The sequence below is a fragment of the Salarias fasciatus genome, chromosome 1 (assembly GCF_902148845.1).
Source record: "Salarias fasciatus chromosome 1, fSalaFa1.1, whole genome shotgun sequence".
Classification (NCBI taxonomy): Eukaryota; Metazoa; Chordata; class Actinopteri; order Blenniiformes; family Blenniidae; genus Salarias; species Salarias fasciatus.
Window position 1 is genome coordinate 33,938,892 of NC_043745.1, and position 15,532 is coordinate 33,954,423.

Sequence of the window (15,532 nt, forward strand, 5' to 3'; positions counted from 1 at the left end):
TAGTCATATTTGTCAATATGAGCCAAACCATGAGGTGATAAATGTGAAGTCAGTATTATTGATATTAGATGTTGGAGTGCTGCCATCCAGCCACCTGGGTTTGGCTGGAGAAGTCAACTTTTGTTCACCTTCACTGCAGTGAGGTTTCCTAACTGCAGACTGCAGAGTTAAAAAAAAAACACAATTTATCACATAGATGCTTTATTGCTTCACAGTTGAATTATTTCAAATCTGCTTCTCGGTGCTCTCGCTGGTTTGCCTGTGAAAAATTCACAGTTTGACGTAGTTTATATGTGTTTTTCCCACTCTGAAATGGGAGTCTTCCCATTTAACTGTCCATACTGTCATTTTCCTGCAGATTATATTTGTGCTGACTCACTAGGTCCCAACTCGGAAGTGAGATATCCCGAACTCCTCAAGTTCCCGCGAGCACGAACCAATTCCTCTGATTGATGGTTTGACTCATTTCTGAACTCTTTGTGTCGACCTAACAGATGAATTGTAAACTGAAGGGCAGCTTTATTTGTTCTGCCTGAACAGCCCTTTAAAGTGCAGTTTTCCAAGCACGAATGCTGAAGAGAAATGTAAAGCATTTCGTGTTTGAAGGAAACAGGGCAGAAGCACTTGACTTGATGTTTTTCAATAATTTATTATCATTTATTATTTTTGGACACAGTCTGGCTCTTTTTGAAGAGAAGAAGGACTTTCGAGTTTGAGTTATGTTAGTGTCATACCTTTGTGTCAATTCATGTCAGCGCATTTCATCTTCCTTTCTGTTTAAATTCTGTTCATATGAAGAGCGGCAGACCTTCAGCTTCAGGCCTGAATCGGCACAATGGCTCGCAGAGGCCAAATCGCACAATGGTCCTTTTTTTTCAATAACTTCCTTTCATCCGTTATCTGCTCTCAGTATTGTGTGTCGCTAAATGAAAGTTCAAATGTTCAAAACCACTTTTTCAATTCTTTTTTCCTTTTTTTTTTTCAATTAACTTGCAGACCTGGAGTTGTTGTCTTTGTGCTGAGGAAGAAAAGCAGAAATAGGTTGCAGCTTTGAAACGGGCTGAAAGGCATACACCTGCGTTACATTTTTTTTTTTTTTTTTTTTTTTTTTTTCCACCACGGATCACCTTGTTGGTTTGAAATGTGTTTTTTAAAAAAAAAAAAAAAAAAAAAAGAACCCAGTGACCTGGTCTTTGGGGCAGAGCTGGGAAACCTTGCCTGTCCGTTATTGTCACTGAGGAAAGCTTGCTAATTTCCCAGAGATATTATCCTCTCCCTGCCCCCCCCCCCCCCCCCCCCCCCTCGCTCCTTTCTCCCCCGCCCCTCCCCCCTCCCTTTACATTGTTCTCCTGGATCAAGTTCATGGAGGTCGGGGCTGGAGGAGGGTAATGGGACCCTTGTCCCTGCGTCTCGGGGCAGGTTGAATGGGTCTTGGCCCCTGCCCCCAGCCCCCCACGCCGCCTCTGAATAGGACCCAGACTGCCCCCCGCCCCCCACCCCACCCCCCTTTATTAGGCCGGTCTCCAGTTTCTCCGGGCCGCTCGAGCTTCCTGACAGATCCATATTTCAAAGTGTTTCAATTCCATGTTCACATGTAGTTGCATCTATGTTCCCACAACACCTCACTGCTCCCACCAAAACCCACCTGGTGCCCCCCCCACCGCCACCCCACCCCCTTCCTCACCCCCCGGCAGCGCCACGCTCACGCTGCTGCCCTTATACTGCAACCCCAAACATTTCTGTGTTCTGAGCACTTCGATATCGACACATTTTACTTCTATCAACGCTCGAAACACAAGAGCCCGAGCGAGGTTTTTAAAAATGAATCAATTAATCTACTAAAAGGTACAGTAATTCCACACAGCGGTAAAACTCTAAAAGGAGGTAGTAAAATTGTTTTTTTGGGGGTTTTTTTGTTTGTTTTTTTACCTCATTACATTTGCATAGACCACTGGAAATGTGAGCTCAAGTATGCAGCGATAATATTTGAGGAAAAGTGCAAAGTACTATTGTAGTGGACACATTAACATAATTTTCTAAAATGGAAAAGAATGAAAATAAATGATCAGAGAAATTGAAAGAATAAGTTATTTACACAAAACTACAGCTGATCCGGTATTCATTAGTTGTAATTATGGGTGATGCTCTGTATGAGTTACAGAATAGTAAAGTAAGGTGTGTATTGTCCTTCAATATGAGGAAAATAAACTACAGTAGAGTTGCACGGTACAAAAATCGACCCCATTGCAGTAATATTAGTAATTTGGAATAAATTAATTCCACCCTGAACATTTTCTTTCATTTTCAAAAATTTGAATGATCTGTGATAATTTTGTAGTGATATTCATTCATCCAGGCTGTTCTTTTCGCCATTTCTGCTCCTTTTTAAGTAAATCCACTTGTTTCAGGTTTGAGAGTTATCTCGCCAGAGGTGATGAATTCTCTCTTAAAAACCTGAAACAAGTCCTTTTTTTTTTTCCTTTTAAAAGGAGAATGGGTGATCATTTCAAGTGTTGTAAGCACAAACTTTTGAGTCACGGCTGTAAACTGAAGGCCGGCGGAAGCTGTTGAAATTCATCTCAGCGTTCTCGCGCATCAGCACGTTTGTAACACTTGCGATTTGTTCTTACTCACAGTTCCTACACATTCATTCCTCCTTCATCCAGTGACTACAAAACAGCCTCAGCAACAGCTCGGATGTTTTCAGATAAACAAAATTATGCAATGTCAGGACCATTCGTGAAATTTTGCTTGCATGAAATGAGCAGACAGCTCTGAACAGTAAGCTGTCGCGTTGCATAATGTTGCATAATGTTTATTGACTTTTGCATCGGCTGTGCGATGGGATGCCTTTGAATTTTAAGTTTAATCGTTTTCCCCTCTGTTTAAGGCTTACTCACCAACTTGGTCTCCACGTGATCACAGAGCCTGCTGGTCTCATCTTGTCATTAACTCACGCTTCTTTGCACATAACACTTTGCCAGCAGAACCTCAAGTCTCCAGACTTCATATAATAGTATTCTTCACCTTCTTTCTCTGCCTACCTTGGCGTCGTGCTCTCTCCCTCTTCCACAGTGGCTCACTGTGAAACCCACCTGAGGCGCAGCCGTGTTGAATGCCGGTGTGTTGTGCTTATCATCAGGCCCTAAGTGTGAAATGCCAGACACTCCGAGCACTGAAAGGGTTGTGATCTTTTGCTGCGTCGCAGACGGGGAGGGACCTGCAGCTGTTGCTTCGGGGCAGATGTCAGCTCTGGAGCTCACTGTAAATCAGACACAACTCTTAACACAATTTCACAAAAAGAAAAAGCGTTTTTGCAATTTTGTTGCATGGTGGGCAATCTTTCTCTTGTTGCTGCAAGTGTCAAATGTGACACCGCATAAAACAATGTAAAACTGGGACTTTGATGCACTGCTTTAGGTTGATTAATGGAAAAACAAGAAGGGTTAAAATGGGCCAAGACGTTGATTTGTTAGAGGGGCAAGAGGGCGAGAAGGGACTCTGAGAAAGGAGTCTGAGTGGAGCAAGCTTCACTGGAGCATGATTCTCAATCATGATTTGTAGTTTTCGGTTTTATTCAATTCAAATTCAGGAGATTTCAGGTGTTGAGTGTGGGCTGAGTAAACAGCTTTCACTGTCTGTGACCGCATAAAAAGCAGATTAGCTCTCAGTAATACCTGCACCATGTAAATAGATGCATAAATGAACGCGGCGCCATATGCTTGAACACTAACGGAAGCGCACAGGTTCGGTCTCGACGGTCCAGAAACGCCACTGCGGCCACACTGCAGGCGTCCCGCGGCTCCTTTGAGCCAAGCAGACCGAGACCTTTGCCATTTCTGCTTCAACTTATAGTTCACGCCTTGCTCCCCGCTGTTGCAGTCACACACACTTTCATCTGTCTGTACCGCATGGTCAGCCACACACACACACACACACACACACACACACACACACACACACACACAGACACACGCAGATATGGTGAGCGCATTCAGTCACTCTCCAGACAGGCAGTTTCAGTTACGGTGGTCTTTGATGGCTTTGATGTCTGTGCTAATCCGGTGTCTCTCCGTCTGCTGTGAAGCCAAGCGTCTGTGTGTGCGTGCATGTGTGCGTGTGTGTGTGTGTGTGTGCGTGTGTGCATTACAGGGAGGGTGGGTCATGGTTAGAGAAGTCTCTCACAAGTAGCGATGGTGGGAAACACTCTGAACCTCTCCACTCTCATTTGATTTGCTGCTACAGTGTTGGGCTCTTGGCCTTTTGGGTTTTCCTTTGTCCACGCTTCTCTTTGACTCTCTCAGACCTACATGTTGGCTCCTTGGCGGTTTTTTGGGGTTTTCCTTTGTCCGCGCTTCCCTTTGACGCTCTCGGACTTGCGTGTGCGAGGAGCCGGCCGGCCGGCCGGTCGCTGGGAGCAGCTGTGTTTGCTGTGAAGTGTCTGCAGCGGTTGTTTTACATTAGCGGCCTGCAGGTCAAACTGCAGCTGGCTGCATCTCAGCATGGAGATGAACCCTAGGGAGAGTGAGTACGTGTGTGTGTGTGTGTATGTGTGTGTGAATCAACCTGTCCCCATGGCCGTAGCCTCTGCTAAGCGGGCTAAGTCTGGTGGCTAACCCTTAGCGCCTCTGTGTTTGGCAGCATGACTGCAGAGAGATTAATCCATTCCACACTCCATCAGTCACTAGGCACAGGTTATTAGTGCCGGGGCACAGCACACACACTCTCTCCCTCTCTTTCCACACATGCACCAGCAAGGCCCCTTCACCCTTGTGACTTCGCCTTCTACCTCGTCCCCAAAGTTTGCAAAGGTGGCCTTGGTGTTGAGAGGCCATTTGTCAAACCCCAGCCAGAGTCTCCACTTGGCTCCTTTTAATAAGGCTACCTGGGCTCTGGGATTACACACACACACACACACATACACACACAGAGGTTACGCACTCTGCTTTGCACATACTCATACTGCTCTGAGTGTCAGGTGGTGCGTCCCGCGGGGCTTATAAAAGTCCCATTAACATGGCCCTCCTCATTGGTTCTGACAGGTTGATCAATTAGACCCCTCCCCCAGCTGACCCCGGGCCCGCTCTGACTCAGAGGTCAGACACGATGGATCGCTGGACCTGCATGCTCTCTCGCTCTCTTTCTCTCTCTCTCTCTCTCTCTCTCTCTTAACTCACCCTGCTTCTCTTGCTCTTGTTATCTGGCGAGCTGGTTTCCCTGCGCCTCGTTCGTCCTGGCGGTGTGTCGGTTTCCCAGGATGCAGCTGCTCTGCAGCGTTCAGATGACGGATCGCACTTTACCTCAGACTTGTTTCGATCATATCTCTGCTGCAGAACATGAACCGAAACAAGCACACACAGCTCACACAGGCACTCCCTGCGCTGTTGAACTGAATGAATCGGGAATAATCGCATGTAAAGTTCTTTTAAGTGGCTGCCTAAATGTTGGTAACATATTCAGCCGGACAAAGACACAACGATGTTAATCATTGAAGTTCAGAAAGAGTTTGGTATCTAATCAAAGCAAAGCCTCAAAACCCCACATGTTCTGCAGATGCAGTCAGACCTATTGCTGCTGCTGCTGCTCTGCTTTTCACATTTATTCCTTTTATAGAAAAATGTAATCTAGAAATGTGGCCAGTAATCCAGGCCATGACTTGTGCTTAAAGAAAGATCGGCCAGTAACAGCCAGCTTTGGAGAATGTCAGATGCCACCCCCTATTTTTTTAGACAGAGCTTTGTCTTGGAAAAATTTGTCTCCTTTTGTGATTGTTTTAAAATCTAATTACAGTGTTGGAAATGTATGAAGAGATGTGTCGTTGCTTAATGGGTATGACTCAAGTTTCTGAGGTTTTTTTTGTAAACCATAGAAACAGTTTTAGAGCTGCTGTCTATTTCTGTAATGCTCGTTTAGCAGAGAGTCAGTGTGAAGATGTTCAGACTGTGACATTAGCATTCATCCTTTATCCACAGGATGCTGCGCTTTTCAATGCGTTGTCAGCCTTAAATGAACGTTTACTTCTCTTTATGAGAGTTTAATGTAGTATGATGGTGTTTCATTACAGCTGTCATTTATCCATTTGTTTCAGGTCATGCATCCCTATTTTAGAGCATCTTCCTCCATCTCAACTAATGTAATACAAAATATTAGTTAGTTTACCAGGTAACCTTCATGTGACCTAACTGCTGTTGTTGCCTTGGCCCTTTAGTTTGTTGCTTTTTTGTATATCTAAAGTTTTATTTTTTAATGTATTCCTCATAAGTTCTGACCTTTAATTACTACGAGCTTAATTCATCCTCCGCCTTGTCAGAAGCAGTGTCACCATATGTTGCATTACAGTAAAGCGCGCACTGATACCTACTAAGATCATTACAGGAATAAATTATCAGGTGCAGTTTGGAGTTTCAGGACATCTTTTAGTGCTTGTTAGGAGACTCTTAGTTCAGCTTTTGGGCTTAAGAAATGAATGAAATGAATCTTCACAGATGTCACGATGAAATAGGCGGCGTTTTCCTGACGTTATCAGATACATTGACTGTTACGAGGTCCGTCTGAGCCGCGTGTGGGTTAGACGAGCAGCGGTGGCTGCTGGTCTGCACTGTGTGTTTGATAAACAGTCTGAACACCAACCGTGTGTGCGTGTGTGTGTGAGAGAGAGACTGAGACTTAGGATAAAAGAGATTGATCTGGAATAAAGAAAAAAGCCTTTGTTTGGTCATTCACTGAAAGAAGCAGCTTGTTTAACAGGAGATCGACGGTGTAAAACTACCAGATTCCCTCTGCAAACTAATCAGCGGTTCAGGATTTTGTGAGTGTTTTAACTCGCTGTCAAATTGACAAAACAAATCACTCCTGGATGACAAACAAAAAAAGCCGTCATTTTGCCACTGTGGTTAATGTACCCGCAAACATTCAGTTAGGAAATAAAACTGACCGTGATGAAACTCATTCACACATACACGCTTTGTTTAACTTAATGCACAACTTTACTTTTTTTTGGTGTGAGAATATGTTACATCCACTGTAAGGATGAAAGTTTTCTTTATTTTGCCATTTTTTTTCCAAAGTCATTTCATGTTTTTGGTGCCGCCATAAGACAAATGAAATCTGAAAAATGCATCGTTTACAAACATTATTCTCATAACTAACATCAAAATATGAATTTCCATTCACATTCATTGACACCAATATATTTTTTTTTTCACATTATTGTCAGAAAACCATCAGAAGTCCTTCCCTTGAAAATGTGCGATCCAGCTGTGAAATAATAAAAATGGTGAAGATGAGTCATTAAATGAGGGAGGAGTCTAATTAAAAGGTGTAATCAGAGAAGCAAGGCGTTGACATTGTGTGTGTGTGTGTGTGTGTGTGTGTGTGTGTGTGTGTGTGTGTGTGTGTGTGTGTGTGTGTTATTAGCGGGGGCTATCCTGTAACCTGTCTGGGGAGACGGAGAGCGAGCGAGAGCAGCTCGAGGGAGCAGAGGGGTTAAGAGCGGTGTCACGCCCAGAGAGACGCTGCGCCGCCGTCCTAATGATGTCCACCGGCCTAATTGAATATTGACGTTCAGCACACGAGGGCTAAATGGCTTCTGTCTGCTTCACCTCCGCCGCCAGCCTGCCTGTGCTGAGAGATTTTTAACCCATTTGCACCATGTGATTACCCCTGGGGTGGAAGGTGGGCTGATGGTTAAATGCTCCTGTTACCGTCCAGGTTTTGTTCCTTTGATGCAGCATGTCTCGTGTTTTTTTTTTCCCCTCGGTTTTGATTAGCGTCGGTCCTGTTTGAAACAACAGCCGAAGTTTGTTTCGTAACTTTCCTGCGCCTGTTTGCTCGCTGTTTTTTTTTTCCTCTCTCTTTTCTCCCTCTCTTTTGTTTTTCTTCCCATTTTCCACTTCTGCTTCTATTTCTGTGACGCTGTTTTACTTCCCACTGTGCTTGCCTCCAAATGCTTCTCCTTTGTTGCCACGGCGACACTCTCCAGATGGCGAGTGTCAAGGCACACACACACACATACACACACTGGTTTGCATGCACACACAGATCAGCCAGAACATTATGACCCTTCCTTTGTTGCTCAGGCAGTCCTGACCCACAAAGGCTTGAGTTTCTCTGAATCTTTTGAAGTTTCACCACAACTGGAGCCGCAGTCTTTCAGGTCCCGTAAGAAACCTTTATGAATCAGACTGTACAGTACAGATACACGTTCTCCTACTGAATGAGCCCTTCAGGGTCTGCTGGTGTTGGAAGTCGTAGTGCTTCAACCAAGGTTATCGTATCTCCTAACAAAGCTCCTTAAGAATCCCAGTGCGATGCGTCCTGCAGAAATGTCTCTGCATTGTCTCATTTGTCCAGATAGGAGGCGTCTCAGTGCAGATTGAGATCATGCATCAGTGTTGAGCTCGGCTGGGTGTGTATAAGAAGCATCTGCTTGAAAGGTTAGATTTCAGGTTATTGCCCCGAGCGTCACCATGTCTCCACTGGCTGGTGTTTTTTCCTGCTGTGCATCCTGTTGCTGTCTTTAAACCTCTTAAACCACGCCAGCCTCTTCTACCTCTCCATGGTCCAGCTCCGATGCTCACTTTGCTCGCTTGTCCCGATCTTGCGGTTTCAGCGGTTGACTGGGCTCAGCATGAGCAGCCCGGCTGCTCTGCTCGCCATGTGCCGCACTGTGAATCGTGATACCTTTTCATCAGAACCAGCATTAAGTTTTGCAGCAGTTTGAGTGACAGAAGCTCCGCTGGGTCAAAACATTTACTCACCATGTGCATCGATGAGCGTGGAATGCCCATCATGCTGTTGTCGCTTTTCCTGATTTACCTCTGCAGAACAGGAGCTCTGGAGTTGTTTGAGCACACACACACACACACACACTCGATCCCTGTTTAACTCACTGAAATATTTACAGGTTAACCTTTTTCTATGCATTTTGGTTGCTTCTAAAACATCAACTCTGAGGGCCAAATGTTCATGTCTGCCTCATGAAACTCACCCACGAGCAAACAGGTGCCGTGATAAAATAAATAACCAGTGTTATTCAATTAACCTGTTGTCATTATGTTGTGGCTGATCTGCTTACAGGCTGCGGTACATTCTGTTCAGCATCCTACTCAGATGCTGGTGGATGTGCACTCTGCCTACACACACACACACACACACACACACACACACACACACGCAGAGCAGTACAGTATAATAAAAACCTGTGTCACAGCCACACAGGAAACAATCTCTCCTTTATGTGACCGGGATGTCATTAATCTTGGCCGAGGTTAACAAATGCACTTGCATGGAAGGTATATTTCATAGGCAGACAGTCGACAATGGGGCCATTGTGGCGTCGAGCCGCAGCGCCCCGCTCTGCATTCAGGCAGGACCTTTCGGTCGGCTCCGAATCCGCGACTCATGTCAGGGGTCATGTTTCATCTCCCCAGATGAATGTGTTTATGCGGGATAAAACATGTGAAACACAGAGCAAAATCACAGTTCCAGCTGTTTATTTATGTTTGCTGCACGAAACCACGATTTATTTTTCTGAATGGAAAGTGGCAGCGGGAGGAGGAGGGGTGGATCTGAAATACGTTCTGCCATTTTTCAGACTTTGGCCTTGTCGCTATTAGTCAAAAGCAGAGAGCCAGACAAATACCCTGCTGGTGCTTTCTATGTGCAGTCAGCCGACCGACCGAGCGGGCCGGCTCTGCTCTGATTCACTGCTTTCTAAGTTTCCTCACCCCCCCCCAGTCTCAGAAGCAGCATCGCACAAGTCTTCCCAGTAATCCATTAGACTTCCATTAGCTCTGATTTGTGTGATTAGTTCTAATTAATCAGTTCAGTCTGTGGCCTTCACTCCCCGGCGCGCTCCTCACATTTCATTTTTAACCTCATTTCTCAGCTCTCCACCGAGCGAGAGAGCGATGCGACGATTGAGCGAGCAAATCAAAGAGCGAGACTTCGGGTCCGACGCCGCAACCGTCGGCTTTGTGTCCGCAAACAGTCAATACGCCGAATGGGTTGAGCAGCAGCGGCATCGTAGTGCTGCTCTCTCTCTCTCTCTCTCTCTGCTGGATTAGCAGGGTTTTCCAGCGTGTTGCTGAGGTGCACGGTTGTGTTTGGAAATGAACCGAGGAGGATCGTGAGCTCATGTTTTACACATCTCCAGTCTGCTCCGACTCCGGTTAGCCCCACTCGGCCTTCCTCTGCAACAGTAGATATTGATTAGCGCTGCAGCGTCCATCCTTCACTGTAACAATGCCTATTGATGTTTGCGAGGCTCGGATTTCCCCTCGGTCAAACACCATCACTAAGTGGCTGCGCGCTGCTCCGAACTCGGCGCTCTGTCCCACACCCAGAAGCCCAAATCCTGGTTTTATTCTTGGAAGCTCCTCTTGCAGACCTGAAAAATTAAAATCAAAAGATTTTTCTGTCTGGCTGTAGCTGCAGTAGGTCAGCTCAGATACTGAGGCATTACAGGATGATAATCTATCTTCCTTTCCTCTGTTGTCAGCCTTCTTCTGCCATTACCACTATTGTGATAAATGAAGGCTCAATTTATCAACCGGCCTTTACTCGATTTCTTTTTCTCCCCTCGGTTTCCACAGCCCCGCTCTTATATCTAACCCCTGTACAGTTCACTTTATTTCTTCATCTGTTCTCACCCCGGCCCTCCTACATCCATCCATCCATCCGTCCGTCCGTCCGTCTCTCCATCCCTCCCTCATTCCCACCCAGCCACATCCAGGCTTGCTTTGTGCCTGCCAGGAAAGGCTGAGGGAGCCGCCTGTCACCCTGGAGATGGCGGCGCCCATCCAGGCTGCTGGAGGTGGCCCCGGCTGCTGTCAATCAATCTGTGGATGGGTAGCAGAGGGAGCGGGGGGTTGACGCGTGACGTGGCTCCCCACTGTTTAGAAATTCACTTCTTCTCTTCCCTCCTCCTCCTCCTCCTCCTCCTCCTCCTCCTCCTCCTCCTCCTCCTCCTCCTCCCTCCTTCCACGAGATCCACGCAGTCAGTCGTTTAAGGCGCGCTTCTAAAATTAATTAATCTTGACTGCGACTCGTGGTCACAGAAACCTGCTCCGGTGCATCAGACCAAGTGCTCTCATTTCATGGACAAACAGTCCCACCAATCAGAGGTGTTGGAGGCAGGAGTGCAGTGATTATCCATCTCATGCTTTTTCACTTTGCTGGAGGTAATTTGCAATTGTGCAATAATACGCTGCGACTGTCTGAAGTGTTTTTCTGTGCTGCGGGGTCCACACATCTCTTACGGTTTGTTTTTCTTGATTTAGTTAGATTTCTTGGAAATTAGCGAGGAATAACGTGCAAAAAAAATATTAGAAATGCCAAAAAAAATCCTGGTTTCTGATTTTTCTCACAGAAGAAATGCACCTGGGTTATTTTGGGTTAACACAAACTGGTTCATGATTTTGATTATCCTCTATTGTGTGTTTGTGGGCACGTGTATATAAAGGCTTGATTTATGGTTGTGAAATTTGTAACGATCCACAATCAAGAAATCAGCATCTGAAAGAAGAATTTCCACCTCTGAGTGTCATTTATTGGTGTCATGGTGTGAGAAAAGTACAGAAAGTCAATAGTTCACGTCTCTCTTTGATAGATTTTCTACTGCACGCTCTAATAACGGCAGATTCGGTCTCCTGGGTGACGTTAACATGATCTCTGCCTCTCCGGCTCCGCAGGACTCCGTGGTTTAACGGCTGGGGGTTCAACCTGCCCCGGGGTCAGTCCCTGCTGGATAAATGGAACCTGGTCCCCGAGGGCATCGACATCCTGATGACCCACGGACCTCCGCTCGGTGAGTCCAATTAACCAATCACCTCTGGGTCTCCGCCTGCCTCTGTTTCTGTCGTCTGGACGGCGTGTCGGGGTCGAGTTTGTTTAGATGCCTGCATCACAGCCAGCGTTGTTTTCATCAGAACCCAGCAGCCACTGCAGGGATACATGCTCCATAATTCAATATTTGTGTTCATAAAAAAGAAACTACATATTGTTTGGTTTGTGTTGTTTTTTTGTTTTTCTTTTTTCCACTGCCGACTGATTCGGTTTTCCTTCCAGTTGTTTGGGTCCCAGATGATTTTTTTCCCCTAGCTTGTGTGTGTGTGTGTGTGTGTGTGTGTGTGTGTGTGTGTGTGTTTTCTTTTTCCTCGCACTCTCCATCTGGCTTTATTGAGTGATTTCCTTCCCGCTCGCCTACGGAGGGTTGCCGCTGCTTCTGCTGCTGCGGCAGCCACTGTGGCCGTTTGATTGCATGGAAACTCGATTTCGCAGCAGTGTGACAGACGCTGCAAACGACTGGAGAGGGAGACGGCGGGAGAAGCGAGCGGGGCCGGAGGGAGGGGGCGGCTCGAGATGTAGGATGTACTCTCTCCAAAGCTGGAGGAGTGGGAGGAGAATGAAAGAGTGGGCTCCACACGCGAGGGAAGAAATACCAAGAATGGATTTCCTCTGAGTCAAATGAAAAGGCGATCAATTGTGATCGTATTTTGTTCCTTACGAGAGCTGAATTTGGTCGGACATTAGAAAATAATCATGAAGGGATACAAAATGCAGCATTTTCAACCGAAGTGACCAAGATCTTCAACAGCAGTGGTGTTTTCTGTTTCCTCTGCTGCTTCTCGACTCACTGCACCACCTTGTGGTATGATCTGGTATTACAAAGCAGGAAAGCATTTAGCTAGCATGCTAACATTTCTCTATGATATACTGAAGGCGCCGTTAACACAACAACATTTTCAGGTGGAAATGGAAAACCTTTGTTGTGTTTTGGGTGTCCGGTGTTTGGAGCCAAAAAAAAACTTTTAAAAACAGCTTCTAAAATGGAATGTTTTGGAAATTCTCCAAGTAAGTCTCCATGTACATGGGGAAAATGCAACTTTTCTGAAACACCACTGTGCATGTGCACTACAGATGGAATAAGTAGTTCTTCTGCACATGCTTGAGTAGATGGACAACAACAATGGCCGCCTCCATTGTGTACACCATGTTCTCCTGGGACTGGAAGAATCACTCCTCACATGTCTGTGTTCCCTCCTTTGCATGATAACATACGATAAAGGGTAAAACTGCAGTTTTAGCTCATTTATGACAAGAGACTCTTAAAGCGATACACTCATATATTTAGGACAATCCTTGTGTCGATGTTCAGAGCCAGAGTGTTTTAAATAAGTAGACTTACTCACTCAGCCACTAGATCCATACATGTGACGAATAACGTGCTTGCAGACTGTTTTAAGAAGCACGACTGAAACTTGATGGGACATTCAAGCGACTGTGGAGGATTTGTTGAGGCTGATTTCTTACCGTTGTGGGTGAATGTGTGTTGTAGGGTTCAGGGACTGGGTCCCTAAGGAGCTGCAGCGAGTCGGCTGCGTGGAGCTGCTCAACACGGTGCAGAAGAGGGTGAGACCCAAACTCCACGCCTTCGGAGGCATCCACGAAGGTGAGGAGGAAGACAGATCGACTCCGTGTGTGTAGAAGCTCCCCGCTGTCAGGGGCTCTCTGTGGAAATTAACAAAACATTAATGCTTTAATTCGTGCTCGGTTTTCACAGTCATTCATAACCAAAATTAGAAAACTGAAATGCTAAATGAAAACACTGAGTAGAAGCAAATCACAGAACTGTGTGGATTAAACTGACCTACCGAGAACTCAAACCAGCATTTTATCACCTCCCGGTTTTCATTAAATCCACAGAAGCTTTGAAAACAGTGGTTTATTACTCTCACTGTGGAAGTTTTTTGTGGGAACATGATCACATTTTTCAGTTTTTGTGTAATTTCTAAATGAATATTGAATTTGTCGGCATCATTCAGTAGAATCATGTTCTTATTTTGTCAGACTGTCATAAATTAAATATTGTTCTATTGTCCTGGGACAGTTTTAACTCGACACAGTTAAGCCAGTTCCGAGCCTGTCGTAAAGAAAAGGCTCATTGATTTTCTCATGGTATCGACTCTCGGAGTCACTTCCTGTTTCCGTAGAGGAGAACGTCATTGACAGAGAGCTTCTCCGTCTCCTCGTCCTCAGGGTACGGGATCATGACGGACGGCTACACGACGTTCATCAACGCGTCGACCTGCACGGTCAGCTTCCAGCCCACCAACCCCCCCATCGTGTTCGACCTGCCCAACCCCTCCAGCTCCTGAGACCAGGCGACGGGGACGGGGAGGGCGAGGGGGGCGGGGGTTCCAGGATCACGGGCCGGAGAAACTACTTCTTTTCTATAAATATGACAAGTTAAAAAGGAAAAAAAAAAATCTAAGTGTTTCTTTGTAAAATTTTCAATCTTCTCCACGCTTTTGATGAAGCTTGAGAAGATGTGGAGACGTGGGGGGGAGGGGGGGGCTTTTTGGAATGTTAAAGGAGGATACCGGTGTTGTTTTGTTTGTTGCTTCTAAAGATTGTGCCAACAATCCTGGTTTCACCCGTTTGTTTTTATCCCGAACAGTCGCAGTGAGTTTCCCTCCTGCGTCGATGAAGTGACTCCACCGACGAAGAAACTCAGCAATACTCTTTATCTCACACTCCATTTTCTGTCAGCAGCTAGAAAAATGTGAATAATTTTTAACAGCAAAATAATGAAGAATCCAGAGGGGTTTGAGCAGAAAAGAAAACTTAGTGTGAAGCAACGTGCAATCAAAACGTTCACCACTACACCCGGGAAACGCCACGGTGCTGCTGCGCGTCCGTGCTGCTCTCGGCTTCGGTTTCTCTCGCCAAGCTGCACTCCACCAGGAAAATTAAGGAACAATCACAAACTTTATCCATTTTTTTTGTTTTTCTTTTTGCATCTGATTGTTTCACGATAAAACAAAACGTTTCGGCCTTTCATACAATTTGCACATCGATGTCGGGTGGGTTTTTTTCTCTTCAGCTGGCTACAGAAGCACCAAGTTACTCTGAACGCTGAGCCGGGACCGGATTGTTAGTGGTAGAGGTTTTAGGAATCCCCGAAACAGTTCATGAATTCAGAAGATCAGACCCTGAATAGTTTTTTTTTTTTTTTTTTTTTTTTTTTGTTAATGGATTTATTCCTCCATCTTCTCTCTTCGTCCACATGAGGTCTCGGTGGAAAAAGAGAGGAAAGAAACTTCCTTCCCAGATCAAACCAGAGCTCTAACCTGTCCAGAGGGTCCAGGTCCTCCTCCAGGTCTCCTCACAGAAAGCTGTGGACTGATCTCTGATGGGGGCGTGACCCCTGAATCTGTCACGCTGGATTTTTAAAAAATTTTTTAATTGAATTTGTTGGTTGGTGGGTGACTATTCTTATATTTAAATGTTTAAATTCACAAATTCTACATTCAGTTCAGCTTTATTTATATACCACTAGGTAAAACAAAAAATAGGGACAAAGATTTTGTTTTCTCAGTGAAAAAAAAAAAAAACAATTCATGATTTTTTTTTTTTTTTTTTTATGGCTAAAAAAAGCAAATTCTCCTTAAAGTGATACTTCAACATTTTGGAAAATTGGCCCATTTAGCACAATTCCTTTGTCATTTCAAACAGCATGCTTACTTTT

At 45.4% G+C, this 15,532-nt stretch overlaps 1 protein-coding gene across 2 annotated transcripts in view; it reads left to right on the top strand.

The window, feature by feature from the left end:
- Positions 1–14,346, top strand: part of mpped2a (metallophosphoesterase domain containing 2a) — a 79,654-nt gene extending 65,308 nt beyond the window's left edge. For both annotated transcript variants that reach the window (XM_030095753.1, XM_030095760.1), the window contains exons 6-8: positions 11,694–11,809; positions 13,340–13,453; positions 14,041–14,346. In XM_030095753.1, coding sequence (XP_029951613.1) covers positions 11,694–11,809; positions 13,340–13,453; positions 14,041–14,159 — 349 coding nt within the window. In that variant the 3' untranslated portion in view covers positions 14,160–14,346. The remainder of the gene's footprint in view (positions 1–11,693; positions 11,810–13,339; positions 13,454–14,040) is intronic.
- Positions 14,347–15,532: the final 1,186 nt, after the last annotated feature.